The sequence below is a fragment of the Palaemon carinicauda genome, chromosome 15, assembly GCF_036898095.1.
Source record: "Palaemon carinicauda isolate YSFRI2023 chromosome 15, ASM3689809v2, whole genome shotgun sequence".
NCBI classification, from domain to species: Eukaryota; Metazoa; Arthropoda; class Malacostraca; order Decapoda; family Palaemonidae; genus Palaemon; species Palaemon carinicauda.
Window position 1 is genome coordinate 43757967 of NC_090739.1, and position 26058 is coordinate 43784024.

General features: G+C 43.6%; 1 protein-coding gene across 4 annotated transcripts in view; it reads left to right on the forward strand.

Annotated features, from left to right (window-relative positions):
- The window catches only part of LOC137654278 (probable methyltransferase-like protein 25), a 167891-nt gene that overhangs the window by 139801 nt on the left and 2032 nt on the right, over window positions 1-26058 (forward strand). For all 4 annotated transcript variants that reach the window (XM_068387904.1, XM_068387903.1, XM_068387905.1 and 1 more), the window contains exon 5: window positions 23912-24740. In XM_068387904.1, coding sequence (XP_068244005.1) covers window positions 23912-24740 — 829 coding nt within the window. The remainder of the gene's footprint in view (window positions 1-23911; window positions 24741-26058) is intronic.

Genomic DNA, 26058 nt, shown 5'->3' on the forward strand with positions numbered 1-26058 from the left:
TCTACGCTTACTCCTGACATGTTTCTTAGATGAGCTGGTAGCGCGCATTAAATAGTCGCTGCATTATCGATGCTGGTGTGTAGTGGATTAATGTCCTGTGTGCCTTCCTTAGTTTTCCTGGTATAGTTTTGGGCACTATTAATCTACCTCGGCTTGCTCTTTCTGATACTTTTAGCTCCATGATGTTTTTAGTAATTCCTTCTTTGTTCCGTAAATGGAATACAAACCACGCTATTTAATAGGGGTATTACTTTTGGCGTAGCTGAAATGACGAGCCATTAAAATTTAACGAGGGTTTACTACCCACACCGCTAGTTAGCGGGGGTAGGGGAGGATAGCTTGCTAACCCCACCCCACCCCCCCCCTCACACACACACCTGTGCTTGAGCTCACTTTACTTTTGGCCCGGAGCGAGAACGGTTGTTTCCTCTCTCTCTCCTCGCCTATTTTGGACTGCCATTAGTTTTTGTCGTTTAACTTACTTTTTCTTATACTTGTAAATATATATATAAACATTCTTAATGTTTATGTATATATATGTGTATAGAAATGTAGTAAGTTTCCTTTTCAGTGTTTGTGCTGTGTGTGTGATATACGACAACGACACTTGCGTAGTAGCAAGGTCAGCACAGTTCAACTTTGTGGGGAACGGCCTCTCCCTCTCTGGTCCATTGGTCTTCCCGTCGGCATATATCTATTAACTCAGCCGCCGCAGGGGATTTGTCATCACCTGGACCGTCTTCATTCAACTATTGTCTTTGCCTTTTCCTCTTTTCCTACGGGAAACTTGGATTCTGAGTGAAGGGAATGTGGCCTTTTATAGATTGACTACGGTCTCTCTCTTCTCGAGGTTGTTCACCTTTACTACAACAACGTACTATTGTGGGAGCTCCTTTCCCGTGTGCGGGTTAGGTTGCTCTTCCGTTTGTTTGTCTCAATTATTTTAGTGAAATCTAATTGTACAGTATTTTAACTTTTCAGAATATTAGTGAATATTCTTAGATGATTTAAATAATTATACTGTAATTCTGTTTTTATTACAGTTACTCCGCTCCCCCCCTTCTCCCGTGGATGTCATCTGGGGAAGGAAGGGCGCATACTTAATTCTTATTTTATGTTTTCCTTCGGGGTTCCTCTTCGGAGTTCCTCCCTAGGGAATTTTTGTTAAATAATTATTTAATCTTATTTTCCCAGTTAACTATGCAGTTTTTCTTCGTTCGACTAAAGAGTGCCAACAAAGCAGAGCTGTCCCGTTCATGCCTGGGGAATCTGCTGTCACTGCTGTCCCTCAGAGGACGTCGTCATGGGCGTCATCCCTTCTCTTAGATGTACTCCCGTGACAACGTGGCCAGCACTTCAGATCATCTTAGAACGCTAAAGGAGGTTCGCCTCCAAGGGTTGGACAACTGCCCTTTCGGGGGAGGTTTCCTCCCCAGGTGTGAGGTTGTTCTCGCCCTTCAGAGGGAGAACTTCCCATACCTTAAAAAGATTTCATCGCCTCCGACTACTGTTGCTGCCCTTCAGCCAGACTTCTCTCCCCCCTTGCTGAGTTTCTCTTCCTTCAGGGGTGGAGCACAGTCTTGGCAAGTCTCTTCTACAAAGTGTTCACCTCTCGTTCGCGAGAGAGGCCACTCATAGAGACTCCTCTTCGGAGGATCGCTACTGATAAGGTCAGCTTGCTGATCCAACGGCCCTAAGGGGCGTCATCACGAGTGTCTTCAAGTCTCTTCTACGAAGTAGTCACCTCTCTCGTTCACGGGAGAGGCCTCTCATAGTGACACCTCCTCAGAGGATCAAGCAGACCTTCCAGTGACCTACTGATCTACCAGCGCAACCTTGTGCTGCAACGTAGTCCTTTGGACTTCGGTCCTGGACTCTAACACAGACCTTTTACGGTCCCATCGGTGGATGCTCGCCCTTCCAAAGGGGACATCCTAGTTCCTGATCGTCCTGCCAGCTGACCTACCGATCTACCAGCGCAACCTTGCGCTGCAACGAAGGACTTCGGTCCTGGACTCTAAAGCAGACGTGCTTACGGTCCCATCGGTGGATGCTTGCCCTTTTTTAAAGGGCACATCCCAATTCCTGATCGTCCTGCCATTGGTCATCCTACCAGCTGACCCTCCAACCTACTAGCGCTATATTCACGTGCGCGCTCACCGTAATGCGCGCAAGCGCCAACGATCTTCCGCGCGCGGGTACCGATGGTCTCCCGCGCGCGCGCTCGCCGATATTCTTACGCGTGCGAGCGCCAACGATCCTCCGCTTGCGGGTACTGATGGTCTCCCGTGCGCGCGCCAATAGTCTTCCTGCACGCGCCAATAGTCTTCCCCGCGCGCGCGTGCCAACAGTCTTGTACGCGTGCATGCGCCGACGATCTTCCACGTGCAGGTACTGATGGTCTCCCGCGCGCGCGTGACAACAGTCTTGTACGCGTGCATGCGCCGACGATCTTCCACGTGCAGGTGCTGATGGTCTCCCGCGTGCCGTCGATGATTTTCCACGCACGCTAGCGCCAACAAGCGCGCAAGCGCCAATGCTCTTGCGCGCGCTTCATAGTCTTGCACGCGCGCGCGGCAACAGTTCCGCGCGCACGGCCGACTTTCTTCCCTGCGTGAGCGCCTAGGGTCTCCCGCACGGGCACCAACAGTATTGCGCATGTGCGTGCCGACTTTCTTCTGCGCGTGGGCGCCGATGGTATCCTGCACGTGCGCCAATAGTATATCGTGCAAGCACACCGACGGCCTTCGCGTGTGCACGCTCCAATATTCTTGAATGCACACACACAGCCTTCCGTGCGCTCCGACGGTCTTCTACGTGCGGATGCCGATGGTCTTCCGCACGCATGCGCCAACAATCTCCACATAGTACTCTCACGCACGCGCCAATGCTCCCACTCTTGCGCAACCAGTCACGCTTCGGTGCATTCTAGGGAGAATGCACAAAACTGCACAGTGCCTTACGGCGCACCAGCCATCTTCCTCACTTTCCTGCGCCCTCCTGCGCAGTTACAATCCCCGGATTCATACGCCAACTCTTGCCAAAGAGTCAAGGCTCGCAGATCCAATGCACCAGCTCTTGTCTAAGAACCAGCGCTGGCCTGCTCTCCAGACAGATATTAAGCACCAGCATCATCCTGTGTGCCATCGCTCCACACTCACCTACACACACTCGCAATTGTCAGTAAAAAGGAGTAAAACTATTTTGGACAGGTCACCATTGCCACATTCCTCCCAGTAAGCATATAAACATTGCCACCGGGAAAAGAGGAATAAGGCTCCATAGAAGGATTCAAGATCCCGAAGATTCCATCCTACAAGGGAATCGAATCAGGGAATCCTTAGTCCCTTTCTCTTCTGAAGTTTCTTTTTTCCTTGACAGACCAGTGGCAGCAAACAGGAAAGCATCAACAGACTGATCCCTAGATCACGGTTTGCTGATGGCTAGTTCACAGTTTACTGATCGCTAGGTCTCCGATCACCAGATCGCCAATTGCTAGCTCAATGCTGATCTGTGACCTCTAGTCCCTCCAATGACTAACGATCTCCAATTGCTAGCATATCCAATCATCGATTGCTAGTCAATATCCAGTCATCAGCTTGCTGATCACAAGATCACCGATGGGCAGCTCATCTTTCTTCAATCATTGAACTCAGCTCGCTGATCTCTGACCAGCCCATCTTCAGCTTGCTCATCTCTGACCAAACAGGGGGGATCATAATCAGCTGGCTGATATCGAACACACCATCGGCGCACAGACCACCGATTCATTGGTCATCGGTTATTTGCCAGCAGTTTGTGACTCGAACTTACTAGTCAACCGCTTCCTGTAGTTCTTAGATCAGAAGTTATACAACATACTTACGTACTTCTCGCTACTGGCCGTTTGCCATTATGCTAAAGTTATCGGTAAACGTTCGACAACCCTCATCAACGGCTTGCCAACAGGGAACTACTTGCCAGCACTCCCCAACTGCACAGTATCCACGATACCCAACGGTTAACCATTGATCAACATTCGCCAGATTAATTCTATTCTAAGGAATAGCATCAATCCCATCAGGGCGCGTGGTAAGGCTAAGCGTGGCCTTCCTTCTTAAGAAATTCTCTCTCAGAGAAGAATCCTTACACTGGGTATCGCTCCTGTTCCTTTACGACACGAGTCAAGACTCCAGCGTCGACAATCTTCTATGCAAAGGATCACCAAGGAGCTGTCCCTTTGGGTCGATGTCCACTCCATGTTGGAGTTCGATCGAAGGTTAAGACCTCAGGTCTTCATTTGCACACTGGACCTAAAGGACACTTACTCTCAGGTCCAAACCATCCATCTAGGAAGGTTGGAAGATTCAGTCTAGACAAACAAGAAACACCAGTTCAAGGCACTGTGCTTCAGTCTTTCCATTACACCCATCCTGGTCTCACAGGATCGGCTTCCGTCTCCGCTCTCTCGGGACGACTGACTGACCTTAGCAGACTCAGTGGCAATCTTGCTATAACACTGGAACTTCTGAAGTCTTTTTACCAAGATCCAGGGATAAGGGTAAACCTATGGAATCTTCCCTACTTCCCTCCCAGGAGACTGGTGTATCTGGGAATGATTCTAAACACCAATCTCCACAAAAACCTTCTTGAAACGAGAACGACTTCCATTCCAGGAGAAGAAAGGAGGGACCATAGTGCTGCACCACACGACCTCAGCCCTCTGGACAGAGCCGGAAGGTACCTTCACTTAGATCTCTTAAGAGAGGAAGGCCAACTTTCCGGTGCTTCAACAGCCTCATCGGTTCCTAACAGACCACTCAGTGATGTGATGGACGACACACCCCACACCACATAGAGACTCACATCGACAAGCAAGTAGGAACTGGCTTGTAGAATCTTCCCATCTAATAGTATAAACACTAAGATGGGCCAAAGTCCGTTCGGTACCACTTTCAGCCCGCTTAATTCCAGACTGGAAGAACAGGCTCGCCGACAATCTGTGCACAGCATCTCAGATAGGTATACCGAATGGACTTTGGATCGCCATGTAGCCAACAAAGTCCCACTTTACGAGGTCCTCCAACTAGGGGGTCTGTTCACAATGCTCCTGAACCTCAGGCTACCATTGCTCACCAGCCGTAGACCCCAAGGCTCTGGCAACAATGGTGGGTACAACAATGACGTTTACGTCTCGTCCCTGTTTTATCTGAAGAAGGGCACTCAACAAGGTTAGAACATCGGTCAACCTCCCAAGGACTCTCCTAGCTCCATTATGGCATTAATCAGAAAGGTTTCCAAACCTTCTGCAGCTCCTGATAGAGCCTCCAAAAGAACCCTCTCCGCATATCAGACAACCCACTTTGACACCTACCACAAGCTATAGCTTTGGTATGAGTGTACGCCTGAAGACTACCCAATACCTCTTTGCGAAGAGGTTGTCTAGATACCTGAGGAATTCCTCAGCATCAGCCTACCAGGCAGTGTCACGTCTTGTATGGTTGGCATCATGGGAAAGTGTCTTCTCTCGATATCTCGATTCCAGCTATGGCGGAATCCTCGAGTATATGCAAGAGGAAAAGATCCTCTATTCAGTTTTGACAGGTAAAGATGATCACTCAACCTTGATCCTTCTCCTTAATACTGAAAGAAAGGGACACCCTTTCATCGATATACTTTTCCCAACTCATACGGACTTACTACTTGCCTTTCCCCAGTCGGAATTGAGACCTTCCTCTCAGAACATAGTTCAATCTCCGATCCCTAAAGGGACCTCCTTGTGTTCCACTTCACCAGGCAACAAATTTCCTTCTGATTTAAGAACTCAATGTTCCTACACACTCGGACAGCAACCATACGAGTTGAGGAACTTCATGGTCTCTCTTTCGACATCGCCTATTATTGAGAAGGGCGAAAGACAAGGTTCAGTTTCGTCCTTGAGTATATATTACCAGACACAGACTCCAGAAGTGACGGATCCTACACAAGTCTTACTTGTCTCAACTAGGTAACGGACGCTCCAGATCATCCGTTACTGTACCCAGGGTAAGGTATGAGACTTTACCTAAAAAAAACGGCAATAGCCTGCCCGGGTCCCTCCTGTTGTCAGCACCGAGAGAGACTAGAGGAGGATCACCGAAACATCATCTTGACATGACGACTCACAGTGTCAGGGGCATAACTATGCCCCTGGTCCTTCTTAGCAGATTACTATGTGATGCAGGTTTTACAAGAAAGGATGTGAATGCTCCAGGTGACTTTCACAACCTTTCTCCTGCAAGACGTGACCCACAGGAACTCGATACGATCTCTATCGGTCCAGTGGTGGCTGCACAACAGCTGGTTGTATACCTCAAGCTCCTTATTGGGCAAGTAGCAGAAGGTTGAGGGCACTGTTACCCGGTTTTAGTCTGCGTGAATGAAAAGATTTGACTGGCTCTTATTCCTCTCTTCATCCTACCCTCTCGTGGGGAAAGCAGCATCCTGGGTTCTCTGCATAGCTGACCTCAAACCACTGTGGGTAAACCATGCTTCCTTGTGTTCCTAGTATTAAGACTAATACTGTTACGTCCCCATACACTGACGAGGTGGTATTGGGAAAATCCTAGGCTACAAGTTTCCATCTAAAGAACTTCAGAACAACTTCCTAGGACGAGACACACAGCTTGCGTAGGCCGCAGTCCTTGCGTAGCAAGGTTCTAGCGAGGTGCAGGGACTCCTTATTTCTTGGGTGCTTACACACTCAAATAACGAGCCCCGGGCAAAGCCAAAAAGCCAGACTGGCAGGGACGTCAACCTTTCCTAATGGGTGAGTCACCCCTATTAAATAGCGTGGTTTGTATTCCAGTTACGGAACAAATGACAAATTCGTAGATAATTTGTATTTTTCCTAACTATACAAACCTTAGCTATTTAATCAAACTTGCCCGCCAGCCCTATCCCCCTTGAAGTCCTACCTCCAAGCAAAGTGAGCTCAAGCACAGGTGTGTGTGAGGGGGGGGGGGGGTAAGCAAGCTACCCTCCCCTACCCCCGCTAACTAGCGGTGTGGGTAGTAAATCTTCGTTAAATTTTAATGGCTCGTCATTTCAGCTATGCCGAAATTAATACCCCTATTAAATAGCTAAGGTTTGTATAGTTAGGAAAAATACAAATTATCTACGAATTTGTCATATTTGCTTCCATGCTTCTATTATCATGTAGCGTTCTCTTCTCCTTTCTAGACTGTACAATTTTAGAAATTGCAGTCTTTCCCAGTAGTCAAGGTCCTTAACTTCTTCCATTCTAGCAGTAAAGGACGTTTGTACACACTCTATTTTTGCTATATCCTTTGGGTAGTGTGGGTACCATATCACATTGCAGAACTCAAGTGTACTACATACTTAAGTTTTGTAAAGCATAATCATGTGTTATGTAAGGTTATGAGATGTACGAGAAGGGAAGGTGGTGCAAGGTTGAATGTCATGTTGAATGGAGAGTTACTTGAGGAGGTGGATCAGTTTAAATACTTGGGGTCTGTTGTTGCAGCAAATGGTGGAGTGGAAGCAGATGTACGTCAGAGAGTCAATGAAGGTTGCAAAGTGTTGGGGGCAGTTAAGGGAGTAGTAAAAAATAGAGGGTTGGGCATGAATGTAAAGAGAGTTCTATATGAGAAAGTGATTGTACCAACTGTGATGTATGGATCGGAGTTATGGGGAATGAAAGTGATGGAGAGACAGAAATTGAATGTGTTTGAGATGAAGTGTCCGAGGAGTATGGCTGGTGTATCTCGAGTAGATAGGGTTAGGAACGAAGTGGTGAGGGTGAGAACGGGTGTAAGAAATGAGTTAGCGGCTAGAGTGGATATGAATGTGTTGAGGTGGTTTCGCCATGTTGAGAGAATGGAAAATGGCTGTCTGCTAAAGAAGGTGATGAATGCAAGAGTTGATGGGAGAAGTACAAGAGGAAGGCCAAGGTTTGGGTGGATGGATGGTGTGAAGAAAGCTCTGGGTGATAGGAGGATAGATGTGAGAGAGGCAAGAGAGCGTGCTAGAAATAGGAATGAATGGCGAGCGATTGTGACGCAGTTCCGGTAGGCCCTGCTGCTTCCTCCGGTGCCTTAGATGACCGCGGAGGTAGCAGCAGTAGGGGACTCAGCAGTATGAAGCTTCATCTGTGGTGGAAATGTGGGAGGTTGGGCTGTGGCACCCTAGCAGTACCAGCTGAACTCGGCTGAGTCCCTGGTTAGGCTGGAGGAACGTAGAGAGTAGAGGTCCCCTTTTTTGTTTGTTTCTTGTTAATGTCGGCTACCCCCCAAAATTGGGGGAAGTGCCTTTGGTATACGTATGTATGTATGTATAATCATGTGTTCAGCTTTTCTTGTTTTAAAGTGTCTGAATAGCATTCCCATTTTTGCTTTACATTTAGCCATCAGTTTTGCTATTTGGTCGTTGCATAACACATTCCTGTTTAACATTACACCAAGGTCTTTAATTGTTTCCTTGTTTGTGATTGTGATTGTCCTTCTCTGTTTCCATAATTTATTGATTCAAATTTATCGGAGTTAAATACCATCCTATTTATCTCTGCCCATTCATATATTTTGTTTAGGTCTCTTTGTAATGAGTTCCTATCTTCATCACAAGTAATTTCTCTACTTATTCTTGTGTCATCGGCGAAACTTCTCAATACAGTCTTTAACATTACAGTCTATGTCTGAGATCATAATAACAAACAGCAGTGCAGCTAATACCGTACCCTGTGGCACGCCAGATATTACCTGAGCTTCATCTGATTTCTCGTCATTTGCAACCACTATCTGTTTCTGTTTTGTAGAAATTCTTTTATCCATTTTCCTATCTTTCCCACAATATTATGCTTTCTCATTTTTTTTTTAATATATTATGGTCTACTTTGTCAAAGGCTTTTGCAAAATCCAGATAGATCACATCTGTGTCTTTTTCATTTATCATATTTTTGTGTAGATTTTCGTAGTGTGCTATCAGTTGGGTTTATGTACTTTTTCCGGGCACAAAACCGTGTTGGCCTATATTAAATAAATAATATGTGATGTTAGACTAACAGGTCTATAATTGCTTGCCTCTAGTCTTGATCCACTTTTGAAAATAGGGGTTATACTGTATATGCTAATTTATGTTTAACATATATCTCACCCATATCTACATTTTGTCTTAGCAGTATTGCAAGCGGCTTCGTGAGTGTGCAGTTTTTTTTTAACAAAATCGCTGGAACTCCATCTGGCCCGGCCGCCGATCCATTTTTATTTTCGCTTATAGCCTGCACTATCTGCTTCATTGATATCTATATCCGTTAGATATTCAATATTTTCTTCTCTCATTTCTGTTTCATTCTCATTCGCAATTCTTGGCGTGAATTCACTCTTATATTTTCTGCTAATATGTTGCATATTTCCTTCAATTCTTAGAGGGCCTATTTCTAATCTCCCTTTATTCACCTTTTTTGCATAGGAGTAAAGTACTTTGGGGTTTTTCTTGATATTTTGAAGTGTCCTTTCTTCTAAGTCCCTTTTTTCATTTTCTTTCGATTGCATAATCTTTTGTTCTGCATTTTTATCTTACTTTTTATTTCCATCATTTTCCATACATTTTTTTTTCTTTTGCAAGATTTTTCTTCCACTTTCTAATTTTCTGAAATAAGATTTTTCTTCCACTTTCTAATTTTCTGAAATAAGATCCTTCTGTCTCTTGGTATGCATTCTGATGGTTATTTTTTTTTTCGGTACATATTTTTCAAGAATTCTTTTCCAGTATTTTGTACGGTATATCCATATTTACCTGTATATTATCACTTACCGATACATTTTACCAATCTTTGTTCAATTCTTCATTTATTTTTGACCATTTTATATTCTTACTATAAAAATTATATTTTCAATATTAAACTTAGCCGGTGATTATATAAGCTGCAGCTCTGCTGCCCGACAGAAAAACTCTACGTTCAAAATACGCCAGCGATCGCTATGCAGGTAGGGGGTGTACATCAACAGCGCCATCTGTCGAGCAGGTACTCAGTACTCAATGTAAACACAGAACTCAATTTTCTCTCTGTCGTGCCACCGGCAAGACCTACTAAATTCGCTGTTGCTTACTGGATTGGTTTTCACATATTTTGGTGAAGTACACATTTCTAGTTATTAGCTTTCGCTTTGCAGACGTTATCTTCAATACATCCTTGCATTCTTTTATTGATTTTGGATTATTTGTTGACGACTTTGGATAGATTTTGAATTCCCCTTTGACTAATTCAAGATGGCTGACCCTTCTCAAGTCCCTAAATTCAGGAAATGTAATGCTAGGGACTGTTCAAGGCGTCTTCCGAAGGCCTCTATCGATCCTCACACCGTTTGTTCCAATTGTTGGGATAAGACCTGTCAATTGGAAGATCGATGTGAGGAATGCGTTGGGCTTTCGGAATTCGATTTCATCGAATTCCAGAAATACACACGTAGGCTAGAGAGAGATAGAGTCAGGAGAAGTTCATCTCGCTCCGTTGATTTTTCCTCTCCTCATGCCCCACAACCTATTCCTTCCCCTGTAGTGGTTGCTCCTGATCCCCCTTCTAGCACTCAACAACCTTCGATGGCAGATATGATGCGTGCCATCCAGGCTCTGGGTGAGAGAGTCGAGTCATTGGCGAGTGACCGTAACCAACTCATGGCAGACGTCAAGGAGTTGAAGTGTAAGAGTGCAGTGGGTAGTGACAAAGTGAGTGGTAGTGTTGTGGAAAGTGTTGTAGATAGTGTTGCGCTTGAGGGTTCGTCTGTTCGTGCCTGTCGTCCTCCCAGTCCGGGACCTCTTGCAAGCTCCCAAGCCCAGGGGAGAAGCAATGTCGTACGACCAAAGGGTTCGAGAGGCTTTAATCAGCGAACAGACGTTCCCTCCGTGGTTTCGGACGTATCTAACCAAGATCGCCCCACCCACACGAAGACGAGAGAGCCCATTTATTCCTCGTCTGCGGAAGACGTTTCTCGAAAGAAACCATGGACCAAGGTCTCGCGGCCTCTTAAACGCAAGTCGGTCCCTTCCGCGCAAGTCCAACGGCCCAGTTGTAGCCACTGGGTCAGTTCGGACTCGCTGCAGTCTTCTGATGACTGCACACCTCCTAAGAGAGGCAAAGCGGTACCGCATCAGGCAGTAACACCGTCTGTTGCCGCACCTGCTACTGTAGACCCTAAGTGGTCTTTGCTGCAGACCATGCAGACACAGTTAACGTCTTTAATGCAGGACTTTCGTGCGGAGAAGGTTGACGCTGCGCACTCCAGCTGTGAGAGTCCCGCCACCCATGCGTTCCAGTGTACCCTGCCAGCCGCATGTTGACGTTCAGCGACGCACGGAACCTTCCGTTGACGTTCGCGAGTTACAACAACAACCTAAGTTGTTTTGTTTTGACGCGGTGCGTCAACCTCCGCAACCCAGTGTGGTTACCACTACTCGCCCACAGCAGACTAGACAGTCTGGAGTAGACGCTTTGCGCCCCCGCGCTGCTATGGTTGTTGCCAGCTCACAGACTGGGCAACAGTTCCATGACGTTGCGTCCGGTTCAGTCACGCATGCACCCGTGCTGCCGGACTCAGCTGACCAGCCTATTCCTACTCCTTTGCCGCTTCCTCCTCAGTATTCAGATGATGGACTCTCTGATGATGACGACGCTGCACACATTGACGACCCGCATACGGACATCGACGAACCCAAGACCACGCAACCCTCCTTGGACTTTAGGAAAGTTCTTGCACTGTTCAGGGAGATGTTTCCTGATCAGTTTGTTTCTGCGGCCCCACGCTCTCCTCCATCTGAGTTCGCTTTAGGCACGCAGTCATCCGCGCCTGCCTTTACGAAGCTCGTCCTCGCCCGCTCGTCTAAGAGAGCTTTACGAGTGTTGGGAGAATGGATGCAGTCCAAAAAGCACCTTGGGAAGACAGCATTCACGTTTCCCCCTGCGAGACTCTCTTCCAGATCGAGCGTCTGGTATGCCACGGGAGAAGTTCTCGGCTTGGGAGTTCCTGCCCAGGGCGACTTCTCAAGTCTAGTAGACTCTCCCCGCAGGCTAGCCATGAGACGCTCCAAGATTTGTTGGTCTCCTTCAGACTTAGACCATCTGTTGAAAGGAGTGTTCAGAGCCTTCGAGGTTTTTAACTTTTTGGATTGGTGTTTGGGAGCGTTGAGCAGGAAGATCTCACCTTCTGACAAGGAAACTTCCATGCTCATTATGTCCTGCATGGACAAGGCCATACGGGACGGTTCCAGTGAACTTGCGGCTTCGTTCGTTTCCGGGGTCCTCAAGAAACGGGAAAACCTTTGCTCCTTCTTGTCAGCTGGAGTAACACAGTGTCAGAGATTGGAACTTATGTTTGCTCCTCTCTCAAAGTGCCTTTTCCCAGAGGAGTTGATAAAGGAGATTGCTGCCTCCTTGATTCAAAAAGACACGCATGGCCTGGTTGCGTCCTCTGCCCGCAAAGCCACCCCTTTGCCTACATTGTCTAGACCCAGGATGGACACTCCAGCGTCCAGATTCATTCCGCCCTTTCGTGGCAGAGCCTCCAGCAGAGGAGGTGCTCGTGCCGAAGGGAGACGTGGGAATAAGAAGAAAGGTACCAAGTCCTTTAAGGGCAGAGTCTGACTGCCTCCTTCTTCAGACAGCAGTGGGAGCCAGACTCAAGAACTTCTGGCAGACCTGGGAGAAAAGGGGCGCAGATGCACAATCTGTGAAGTTGCTCAGAGAAGGGTACAAGATCCCGTTTGTACGCAAACCCCCTCTAGCAACGTCTCCCATCGATCTCTCTCCCAGGTACAGAGAGGAGGACAAGAGACTAGCTTTGAAGCAAGAGGTGTCTCTCTTACTAGAAAAGGGAGCGGTAGTCAAAGTCCGGGACCATCAATCCCCGGGCTTCTACAACCGTCTCTTCTTAGTGGTAAAGAAGACAGGAGGGTGGAGGCCGGTGCTAGACGTCAGTGCGCTGAATGTCTTTGTCACAAAGCAGACGTTCGCCATGGAGACCACAAAGTCTGTTCTAGCAGCGGTCAGGAAGGAAGACTGGATGGTCTCTTTAGACCTAAGGGACGCTTACTTTCACGTCCCCATCCACCCAGACTCCCAAGCTTTTCTGAGGTTCGTTTACGAAAAGGTTGTCTACCAATTTCAAGCCCTGTGCTTTGGCCTAAGCACGGCTCCTCTTGTCTTTACGAAACTGATGAGGAATATTGCCAAATTCCTGCCTTTAGCGGACATCAGAGCCTCCCTCTATTTGGACGACTGGCTTCTAAGAGCTTCTTCCAGTCGTCGCTGTCTGGAGAATCTAAAGTGGACTCTAGATCTGACCAAGGAATTGGGTCTCCTGGTCAATATGGAAAAGTCCCAACTGGTCCCATCCCAAACTATAGTGTACTTAGGGATGGAGATTCACAGTCAAGCTTTTCGGGCTTTTCCGTCGGCCCCCAGAACAAGTCAAGCCCAAGGATGCATCCAGAACATGCTAAAGAAGGACCGATGTTCAGTCAGACAGTGGATGAGTCTGATAGGGACGCTTTCATCCCTGGAACAGTTCATTGCGTTAGGGAGACTGCACCTCCGTCCCCTTCAATTTCACCTAGCTGTTCACTGGAAAAAGGACAAGACGCTAGAAGCGGTCTCGATCCCCATTTCCGAGAAGATGAAGTCATCACTGACTTGGTGGAAGGACAACATCAACCTCAGAGAGGGTCTGCCCCTGGCTGTTCAGACCCCCAACCACGTTCTCTTCTCGGACGCATCGGACACGGGCTGGGGTGCGACATTAGACGGTCGGGAATGCTCGGGAACTTGGAACTCGAATCAAAGAACGTTACATATCAACTGCAAGGAGCTACTGGCAGTTCATCTGGCCTTGAAAAGCTTCAAGTCCCTCCTTCTAGGCAAGGTGGTGGAGGTGAACTCAGACAACACCACGGCCTTGGCGTACATCTCCAAGCAAGGAGGGACCCATTCTATGACGTTGTACGAGATCGCAAGGGACCTCCTCACCTGGTCAAGAGATCTAAACCTTTCTCTAGTAACGAGGTTCATTCAAGGCAACATGAATGTCATGGCGGATTGCCTCAGTCGGAAGGGTCAAATCATCCCAACAAAATGGACCCTACACAAGGATGTGTGCAAGAGACTATGGGCCACATGGGGCCAACCTACCATAGATCTCTTTGCAACCTCGATGACCAAGAGGCTCCCAATTTATTGCTCGCCAATCCCGGACCCAGCAGCAGTTCATATAGATGCCTTTCTACTGGATTGGTCCCATCTAGACCTTTATGCATTCCCCCCGTTCAAGATTGTCAACAAGGTACTGCAGAAGTTCGCCTCTCACGAAGGGACAAGGTTGACGTTAGTTGCTCCCCTCTGGCCCGCGAGAGAATGGTTCACCGAGGTACTTCAATGGCTGGTGGACGTTCCCAGAACTCTTCCTCTAAAAGTGGACCTTCTACGTCAGCCACACGTAAAGAAGGTACACCCAGGCCTCCACGCTCTTCGTCTGACTGCCTTCAGACTATCGAAAGACTCTCGAGAGCTAGAGGCTTTTCGAAGGAGGCAGCCAGGGCGATTGCTAGAGCAAGGAGGACATCCACTCTTAGAGTCTACCAGTCGAAGTGGGAAGTCTTCCGAAACTGGTGCAAGTCGGCTTCAGTATCCTCAACCAGTACCTCTGTAACCCAAATAGCTGACTTCCTATTATACCTGAGGAAGGAAAGATCTCTTTCAGCTCCCACGATCAAAGGTTACAGAAGCATGTTGGCAGCAGTCTTCCGTCACAGAGGCTTAGATCTTTCTAACAACAAAGATCTACAGGACCTCCTTAAGTCTTTTGAGACCTCGAAGGAGCGTCGTTTGGCTACACAGAGTTGGAATTTAGACGTGGTACTAAGATTCCTTATGTCAGAAAGGTTCGAGCCACTACAATCAGCCTCCTTTAAAGATCTCACTTTAAAGACTCTTTTCCTCGTTTGCTTAGCAACAGCTAAAAGAGTCAGTGAGATACACGCCTTCAGCAGGAACATCGGATTTTCATCTGAAACGGCTACATGTTCATTACAGCTTGGTTTTCTAGCCAAAAACGAGCTACCTTCTCGTCCTTGGCCGAAATCGTTCGATATTCCAAGCCATTCAAATTTGGTTGGAAATGAACTAGAAAGAGTCTTATGCCCTGTTAGAGCTCTTAAGTTCTATTTAAGACGAACTAAACCTTTAGGAGGACAGTCAGAAGCTTTATGGTGTGCTATTAAGAAACCTTCTTTACCTATGTCAAAGAATGCAGTTTCCTATTATATCAGACTGTTGATACGAGAAGCTCATTCCCATCTGAATGAGGAAGACCATGCTTTGCTGAAGGTAAGGACACATGAAGTTAGAGCTGTCGCAACTTCAGTGGCCTTTAAACAAAATAGATCTCTGCAGAGTATAATGGACGCAACCTATTGGAGAAGCAAGTCAGTGTTCGCGTCTTTTTATCTTAAAGATGTCCAGTCTCTTTACGAGAACTGCTACACCCTGGGACCATTCGTAGCAGCGAGTGCAGTAGTGGGTGAGGGCTCAACCACTACATTCCCCTAATTCCATAACCTTTTTTTAATCTTTCTCTTGAAATGTTTTTTATTGTTGTTTTTTGGGTTGTCCGGAAGGCTAAGAAGCCTTTCGCATCCTGGTTGATTTGGCGGGTGGTCAAATTCTTTTCTTGAGAAGCGCCTAGATTAGAGGTTTTGATGAGGTCCTTTAGTATGGGTGGCAACCCTTGATACTTCAGCTCCTAGGAGTCGCTCAGCATCCTAAGAGGATCGCGAGGCTCAGTAAGGAAGATGTACTTAAAAAGGCAGAGTAATTGTTCAAGTCGACTTCCTTACCAGGTACTTATTTATTTTATGTTTGTTATTTTTGAATAACTGCTAAAATGAAATACAAAATACTTAACTCATAATAATGTAAACAAGTAATGCTGGTCTCTACCCACCCCCCTGGGTGTGAATCAGCTTATATAATCACCGGCTAAGTTTAATATTGAAAAATGTTATTTTTATTAATAAAATAAATTTTTGAATATACTTACCCGGTGATTATATATTAAAGGACCCTCCCTTCCTCCCCAATAGAGACCCAGTGGACCGAGGAGAAAATTGAGTTCTGTGTTTACATTGAGTACTGAGTACCTGCTCGACAGATGGCGCTGTTGATGTACACCCCCTACCTGCATAGCGATCGCTGGCGTATTTTGAACGTAGAGTTTTTCTGTCGGGCAGCAGAGCTGCAGCTTATATAATCACCGGGTAAGTATATTCAAAAATTTATTTTATTAATAAAAATAACATTTTTCCATATCCTTCCCATCGTTTTGTGCTTTGTTTATCTCTGCGTTCACTTGCTTTGGAATGGACTATTAATTCTATGACATTGTGGTCTGAAATTCCCGTGTTATACACTATTATTTCTTTAACATAATTCACCTCATTCACCAATACTAAATTTAGGACATTGTCCTTTCTTGTTGGAATGTGGTTTATTTGTTGCATATTATGTTCTAATAGCATATCTTGAAGCTTTTCAAATTACCTCTTATCTTCTGCGCTATTACTTTCTTTTTTTTATATGTATATATACAACCACTTTCTTCTATCCATTCTTTCCAATCCATGAAAGTAAAGTTAAAATCTCCGGATAGGAGTATATTCCAGTCTTTATGGTTTCTACATATATCATATATTTTTTGTATTATTATGTCAAACTCTTTAGTATTTGGGGTCTGTAAACTACAATTTTCACTAATTTTTCATATTCAAATTCTATCGCAATCAATTCACATTCTGTGTTGCTGTATTTTTCACAGACTTTTCCTTGATTTATGTCTCTTCCACATATTGCGGTTCTCCCTTGATTCCTATTTGTTCTGTCTGATCTATATGTTTGGAAACCCTTTATCTGGTCATCACTGCCAGTCTCTTGGGAATACCTTGTTTCACTTATATTTAATATATCTATTTTTTCAATTTGGGTTAGTTCTTCCAAGAACTCGTGACTAAACCCTGTGCATTCTTCACAATGATGGTTTGTGTTTCATCCCCATTATCTAATATTGGTGATAATATGGATTCTCCCATGTTTCCTTCCTGTTCTGATATGATGTTCTTTTCTTCATTTTCAGGAATTCTGCCATTAAAAAACTCAACTTTTCTATTATATTTGCTCTTTCGCCTTCATATTTATTTTTGTGTGTATACCTGCAGTTATCCCCATGTCTGCACCAACCCCTGGCATTATAGATGCATTCTTTGTAGTTGGGCTCTAGTTGTGCATATTTGGGTTGAAAGGTATCGTATCTTGGGGTCTTCATTGCACGGTATTTACATAGCTTGTTTTTTTTTTTTTTTTTTTTCTTTTTTTTTTCTTTCATTTTTCTTGTCTGTTTGCTTTTGAATTTTTTGACTTTCAATCATGGTTGCACGATGCATATTTCGACAATTTTTGTTGAATTTGCATCCTTTTCCTTCTTTCAGGTTTTTGCATATTTTTGGATGGAGAGCTCTGCATCCATATCTGTCTAAATATGCACATTTACCATATATTTCATAATTATGGCATATCTTTGGATGCTTGTAGTAGCATCTTTCGCCAAATCTGCAATTCCCTTTTTTCAGTAAATTGCAGACTATATCTTTCTTTTCTTTTTTTCTTTTTCTTGCTCTTCCCTAAAAGTACTGTATGTAGGTCCGGGTAGAGTCTCTTGGGTCTATTATTTGTTTCCATCTGATAATTTATTTCTTCGTATGTATGTTGCTGAATGGCATCATATGTTGTATCAGTGATTTACTCTGCATCCTTACACATATCCTGTCTATTTTTCTCTTCTTCTTCTTCTTCTATATCTTTAACTATTTGCAGATTCGGTCTCGACTTAATTATATTTTCTATCCAGACTAAGCATGTTGAGCAGATACCTTTGTCTTTATTATTTATTTTTTGTTGTACTTCAGTGCAAGTAGGGTGTGTTGGTACATGACATGCATCGCATTTCCTAATCAGTTGTTGCGGATTAACAATGCTGTACCACATCTTACATATATTGCACCATTTTGGCATTCTTTTTCCCAATGCATCAATCAGCATATTCACCATTTCCCCATATTGGACTATATCAAAATGGAATGTGCTGATTGATGTAAACTTTCTTTATAAGTCTCTTTATCACCTCGATCTTCTTTGGAATTTCTTCTATTATTTTGATGATGATTTCGATGTAGGCTGCACAGAAGAGAGAGAGAGAGAGAGAGAGAGAGAGAGAGAGAGAGAGAGAGAGAGAGAGAGAGAGAGAGAGTGAGTGAGTGAGTGAGTGAGTGAGTGAGTGAGTGAGTGAGTGAGTGAGTGAGTGTGTGTGTGTGTGTGTGTGTGTGTGTGTGTGTGTGTGTGTGTGTGTGTGTGTGTGTGTGTGTGTGTGTGTCCTTATAACTGAAATGTAAATTTATATTATTAATCATGTAAGTTTTCTTATAACTGAAATGCAAATCTATATTATTAATCATTCATTTAATAATACATATCAAAGATTACTTAAAGTTACTGAATGTATGAACCTCTTTCAAGGATTTTTATTATAATTTCTTTGCAAAATGCTTTTTTATTATAACTGAAATGCAAATTTATATTATTAATCATGTAAGTTTTCGTAAACTGAAATGCAAATCTATATTATTAATCATTCATTTTATATTACATATCAAAGATTACTTAAATTTACTGAAGGTATGCACCTCTTTCAATAATTTTTTTCTATAATTTCTATGCAAAGGGTTTTTCACAGAATAGTTTATACAGTATGTTTTTAATTATTGTTTTACTCTTATTGTATAATTATTAATGTTATATAGCACTGGATAGTACCATGTTATTACAACAGCGATAAACAATATAAAGTACAATAGGAGAGGTGAATGGAAAAAATAGACGGAGAACAAGAACAGCACACTAACCTGCAATCCCAACAGAGTTGACACCTGGATGGTTCGCGAAATATCAAAACCATGATGACGGAGAGGTGACTGCATTAAAAACTACAGCATAGTTCTTATATAATAACTAAATACAATAAACCACTATAATAGTTAATTCTTATACAGCCAGACTTATCGTCGTCGTCGGCGCCCACTCGTGTCTGAGTGTTGGGTTCTGTCGTTAGCCATCAGCCTCCTATCTATGGGGTGGGTGCTTATGTTTGATGTGGCTGTTAAGTCCTAGTCTGTGGTGGAAGAGTCGCGGACAGTGTTCACAAGGGAGGGTAGGTGGTGGGCGGGGCTGTTCTAATCGCTCTCTCCTTCTTCTCCTCCTAGCCTCCTCATTTTGTCTCCTCCTCTCCTCGAAGTCCACGGTGCCATGGTGTACTGTACTCCAGGTTTTCCTGTCCCTGGCTGTTTCTTCCCATGAGGAAGGATCGATGTCAGTTGGAGCCAGGGTGCGCTTTAGTTGATCTTTATAGCGCATTTTCGGGGCTCCTCGTGGTCTGGTGCCCTGGGTCAGTTCTCCGTAGAATATTTTCTTTGGGAGCCTAGATGGATCCATCATATGCACGTGTCCTATCCCCTGGGAGAGCCACACCACCAACATTGAAGTCTTAGAACGTGCCTCGCTGACCAGCGTGGAGGCCACCATTATCCACCACCGCCTCCGCTGGACAGCCAGACTTATAATAGTAATAGAAACATGAGTGTTACCCCACTAAAGTAAACCCATGATGAGCTATTGGCCGAGTTTTCTAGCATATGGAAATGCGGTGTTATCCTGACAGATCACATTATGCACCCAGCCAGATGACATGATATATCACCAATGACAATAAAATTAAAGGTCGCCTACAATATGAAGCATCATCTCCCGAAGTAAAACTATATTATGTTTAAGAGCACTTATTTCAGCGAGAGGAGGAATGAAAGGATCCAGGTACCAAACTCAGTCTTCTGCCTTGCAATCTAGAGGCCATATAGAGTGACTAAGTATGCACTAAGAATTGTTTCCTGGGATCTCGGGATCTCGTTGCTTTTTGTCCGGGAAAATTCCCCGGGTTTTATTTTTCTTACTGGGAAATCCTGGCATCTTTTGAAAAGTACAAATGAAAAAAATAACATTAATAATTAGTAGCTATAGCCATAAGAGAAGTATACCTATTACCTAACACTGTTCTAAATTATCTAGAAGCAATGCCAGCGAAAAGTGTTTTTTTTTGTCTGCAGCAAAATGCCATTCCTCTGAAAGGATATAAGGCTGTCTGGCCTTCACGTTGCGGGCGAACCCGCCAATCCAGATCTTGAGGGTAGCTCGGGCTGTGTCCTTTTCAAGCTGGGTGCTCTGAAAGAGAACAGACTATCAGTGAGGGATAAAAGTGCCAAAGAAAAAACTAAGAAGCCCAAGGACTTCGTAGGCACATATAAGGCATGCAGGAAGTCCAGAGGACTGTGGCCTTAAAGTAATAAAAATAATAAAAGAGGACATTAAAATGTAACTCCCCACAAGTCTGTATTAAAGTAAATGCACTCACCGAGTCAGATGTTAGAGTGGAAGCCAATTTGTAGCAGACAGGACAGTTGTCCGGATGCCAAACAGCTAGGTCATCCACTTGAAGAGAGCAGTGCGCGTGCGAACGACACACATTATGGCCGCAGGGTTGGTGGAGAACAGCGGCACATGCCGTCATCGCACAGCGGACAGTCTGTAAGATAAAAGATACATGAGTATCTTAAAGGAAAGCAATTAGGGGCCGGAGGTCCCAGTGCTTAAATATTATAGAAGTTAATATCATGGTGATAAAGTTGAATATACATAGCTATAAATATCCTGAATGGAAGCAAATGAAGGGCACGGGGCCCGAATGCTGTAACTCTATATATATATATATATATATATATATATATATATATATATATATATATATATATATATATATATATATATATATATATATATATATATCCAACCCATGATAAAACTATTCATATAAATGCCTTAAATATATTGAATGAAGGCAAATAGGGGACCCCGGGGGATCCGGGGGGTTATAAGTCATATATCAAATAAATGATACAAACTACTCATATATAAATGCCTTAATAATTGAATGAAGGCAAAATAATGGCCCCCCCGGGGGCCCCGGTGTTTTAAAAAATCAAATAACAGCTTTGCTTGATTGTAAAATTATTAAATTAAATTAATAAATTAAATTAAGTCAGACCGTAGTCGTGATCATATCATGGAAGGCAAGGTCGAGAACTAGGATCGTATATAATAGATAAACGTGACTAAAATATAAAGGGAATCCAAGTAATAATGCATAACGTTGGCTCCGGGGCTCAAATAAATAACTCGACCGAATGGTTATGAATAAAAGCTACTCCTGGGATCCCGTAATGAAAGTCTTTAAACATATATATATATATATATCTATATGAGGTCCGTGAGGTGCGTGACAGAGGGGGGAAAGGGATCTTAAAAGGGTCCGTGACGTGCGGGACCAAGAGGGAGAAGCCCGTACACAACTTAATAAATAAATAACATAAGGTACCACGGAACAAGCCGAAAACTTCCCACCGATCGTCGGCCAAACGAGTGATGGAAAGAAAACGACTACGACCGGGTAGAGTAGTGGAAGGAAAAGTAATGTACGTTAATGCATAATAATAGAATGCCTCACAGAACAACGGGAACCGCACGTGCAAAGCGGATGCCCCCGGGAGGAGTACATAGCGCTATAAGATATCGGCGGGAGGAGGCTAGGAGTGGGTTGGCTCCGGGACGATATCAGGTATACCAACCTGCCAGACCCACGAGTGATATGATCACGTGGAAAGACTAAAACACTATAAAAAACATAACACATGGTAAATAAGAGAGGAAGGCATGCTGGATGATAATAATAATAATAAAATTAGCTATAAATCAATCGTAAAACAACCGAGGGCGCGAACAAGAGACAGGAAAAAACAAGCCTGACGGCGCTAGGAGTAGGCAGGGCTACCAACAGAACACAGGGTCAGTGAAGTGCTGACAAAATGAAAACTAAAATGTAATATCTGACTCATGAAAGCCCCTCGAACTAATGCAAGCATACAAATGACGTTAAAATGATAAGCGAGTCCGTGGCGTGCGAACGTAAATAAGCCAAGAGATGATATGTGGAAAAGAACACCGATGGCGATCAGGCATGCCAACCTCCAAAAATACGCACATGAATATGAAATAACTGTTATCATAAAACAGGACAATATAAAATGATACGGTGTGTGAACCATGGCAATCCATAAAGTTCATAACGAGAAACAATCAGTATGGAGGACTTATTGAAAATCGTTAAGAACGAACGAGAGAGAGAGAGAGGAAGGAGCCGATCCCGAGAGAGACCCCGCAAGGTCGTGAATAATAAGCTGAATAATATAAACAAAAATGGGCAAGGCCCCCTCCAAAATCTCAAAACTCATAGATCTGGTACTTAACTTAGATGTAGTGATAGTGGAGTCGGACATCTTGAGGTAAATCCAGAGAAAAACCAGTGAAATTCACACACAAGACAAAATACGGTTATCAAACTGCGTGCTAATAAAGGAGTGACGTCACTGGCGTGGGATTGCTAGTAGTAGTACGATGTTGAACGGCACCTCGCTGTTCGGGGATTTTGACAGGAGATATCTAAATGGTGCGAGGCCTCTGGTTTTGAATTATCACGCCCCAGTATTATATCGACACCTTATACATGTGAGCGAGCTGGGTTCAACCTGGCATTGCCATGCAATTTTTTCTCTGGTAATATATAGCTGTTATATACCTTAGAAATGGTGCTAAAGGAGCATTTCACTGGGCGGCACGGGTCTCCCGCCCCGAAATAGATTTTTCCTACGTCAAAATCCCTTATTTGCCTTTATGATGAAAATAGTGATGAAATGGTTGCTTTATTCAAATCCATAGAAAAAGGAGTGTGTCTGTCAGTCAACCAAGATAAAAGCCAAACAGCAAGTTGATATGAAAGCCGAATCTGAAAGACTTTGTGCGCTGGCAATCATGAAAAATACTAAGCTATGTTTGCTGAAAATTATACTGCAAGGGATCACTTACAAAATACTAATAATTAAAATGAAAGGGGAAAAAAAGCATAAAAATTAAAAAAGTAATAATGAGCTATAAAAACACAAAGACCTCCCTGCTGTCAAGAAATCTGGGAGTGAATGGTTTTTTACATCATACAAAATTGATGACATAAACAAACAGTGAAAGTGATCTTGAACAATAATTAAAGCCCTCTAAAATTAACCCATTAGTGAGAATGGTGGATAACTAAATCAATTTGATTCCTGTTACTTAATAGTATATGGAGACCTCTCACTTCCTCGAGCTGACAAAATCTTAACCCCTCAATGACACAATGGAAGCTGGTGGCTTGGCATAAGTACTGTACTGTAAGTGCACAAGTAACATTGTCTCTAGTATTAGTATGGTTCTAGTAATGATTTGCCAAAAGTTACCAGATGTTTTTCAGTATTGGAGATGATTTGACAAGTTCTATAGAGCCTGAAATTGTAGATCTATCTTATACAGTACATACTAAATCCATGCTTTGCACATTGAAATACTGCCCCTAGAGCATGGGAGATATTTCTTTAGTATTTTTTATTGTATTAGGTTTTTTGCTCTAGCCATAACAAGAAAGTCCTTATAGACCACTTAGCACAATAACCCCAAAAAATAGTATTTGTAAAGGAATAGTTTAAAGCTACAATGCATTACAGTATTAATGTACATAACCTTGAGGAATTGTATTCTGTTTACATTTGTGTTGTTTCTGACATGAATGGTAGGTTTTATCCATAAAAAACAAGTTTTAGAATACTGTATCTTCTTTTTAATTTTAGTTATATTATTGTCTTTCCGTAGGGATACGTTGACTCGGCTTTACACCATGCTTTGGGTGTCACCATTGTGGCTGCAGAAAGTGAAGAATGCCGAGTTAGAGATGCACAAAAGAGGCAAAGCCTGTTGACTGGATCTTGTGAAGGAATCAAGCATATGAAATGGCTCTTACAAGATGACCAAGCTACACTGGATAAAGCACTTGAGATTGTTCATGATTTAGTAAATTATAAAGCTTTGTGTAAATGTCGTTTGAATTCTGAAAGGAATCAAAGTATTACCCCTGATACATGCATTAAAAGGAAGGAAATTGATTTACCAGAGGAGACTGTATCACAGTCAGTCATGTTGATTGGCCTTCATTCTTGTGCAGATCTTTCACCTGTCATGATTAAAATTTATAAACACTGTCCAAAGATTTCATCAGTTGTATTGTTCTCTTGTTGTTATCATAAAATAGAAAATATTGATATGGAGGAACATTGCAAAGAAAACGAAAATATTACCAGTGTCGAATGTGAAAAATCCAGAAAGGTCTGTACCTTTGATACCACAGAAGTATTTGCTGGTATGCACAAAAAAGAAAGTATAGAACCCTGTAGTAGTAATGTAACAAGTGCTAAGAAAGTTAAAGAAATGGACAAGGTGAACACAATCAAGTACAAAAATTTTCCCATGAGTAATACTTTGAAGCAAATTATGAAAGTGAATGATTTTCGTTTGAGCATCTATGGCTTACGGCTTGCAGCTCAAGAATCAGGTGTTCGATGGCTACAACACACAAAGGAAGATCATGAAAACCATGAAAGAAATGTGGCATATAGAGCATTATTAGAAGATTTTTGTCAAAAAGGTACAGTCCAGCATGCAGTATTGTATATGAATTGTTTTTTTGGGCTCAGGCCATGTCGTCCTGATGGAAGGTTCCTATAAGTAGCTTCCTAGGGTATATTTGACTACAGTGAATTCCCAGAGAATTTACCTTTAGGTCTCCAGAATTCTAACTCCTGGAGCGAATATCCTTAAAATTCCTCATAAGGACATCACATAAATCAGGGGACGTATATCTTGATACGACACATGGCAATCTTCACCCCGAATAGCGTTTTCGCTTCGCGGGGGAAAGTGGCAAATTTTGAAGGGGAGCCGATATGAAGGTTACCCTTCCTCCCTTACTACTTTGAGTATCCAGACGGCGCTGTACGTCGCCGCCATGTTTATTCCTATAAGTGTAGCGCTATAGCTCGGTGATTTTCCTGGTTATCTCTCTCGTTACGCTTTGGTTTTTTGAGGATATCATGCAATCTCCAGCCTCTTCTGCCTCTGGAAAGTTGAGTATTTGATCTTTACATTGTATAAATTTTAGCTCCTGCCTCACAGTGAAATTAGGTTAAATTAAGTGAGAGAGCTTTGCCTTGACCGGAGGCGTCATGGGCACTGTCATTCATTACGCATGAGTTATTTAGTTAGCCTGAACGACTTTCCCAGTGTTAATAGCATGAATATTTCGAAGCTATTCAGTCTTCATTACTAGGAGTTAATTATATTATGCCGATTATATTCTTGATAGTTTTGGCGATTTAGGTAACCGAACCTTGCTTGTGCTAGGCTTCCTAGCCTAGGCATTTTAGTTTACTTTCATGCATGATATAATAGACATTCCTAGTGTAATAACAATTAAATGAAGCTATTTAGGCAATTTATACATGTAAGATACATTGATTGCATATATATATTCCTTTTCTGAGATCGTGTGCGAGAGTTTCGGCGATTAAGGTAGACGAATCTCACCCGCCGCTAGGCTACTAGCCTAGTGGCTTTAGTATACTTTCATACATGTTCCCCAGTTACCCTCGTGTATCGTTTTATCAATTCAGGCGGAGATAGATATCTCCTAGAATTATTATATAAACCGATACTCATCTCCAGTGGAGATTTAAGGTTAATCCCTCCTTCCCTCTTGAGTGTAGCCTTAGGCTACAACCCTTGTTGGTCTTACCTTCGAGTAGACACTCGGGCTTGACTAGGCTAGTGTTTCCTGACTCTTCCCTTGCCCGGCAAATAGCAGGCTTTGGGTTTCGGTCAGAAGCTCAGAGTATATGGTCTTTTGCCGGCGGCCGGCCGGCAGGGTGAATAGTCATTCCCTTGCCGGACTAGACTGCCGGCATAGG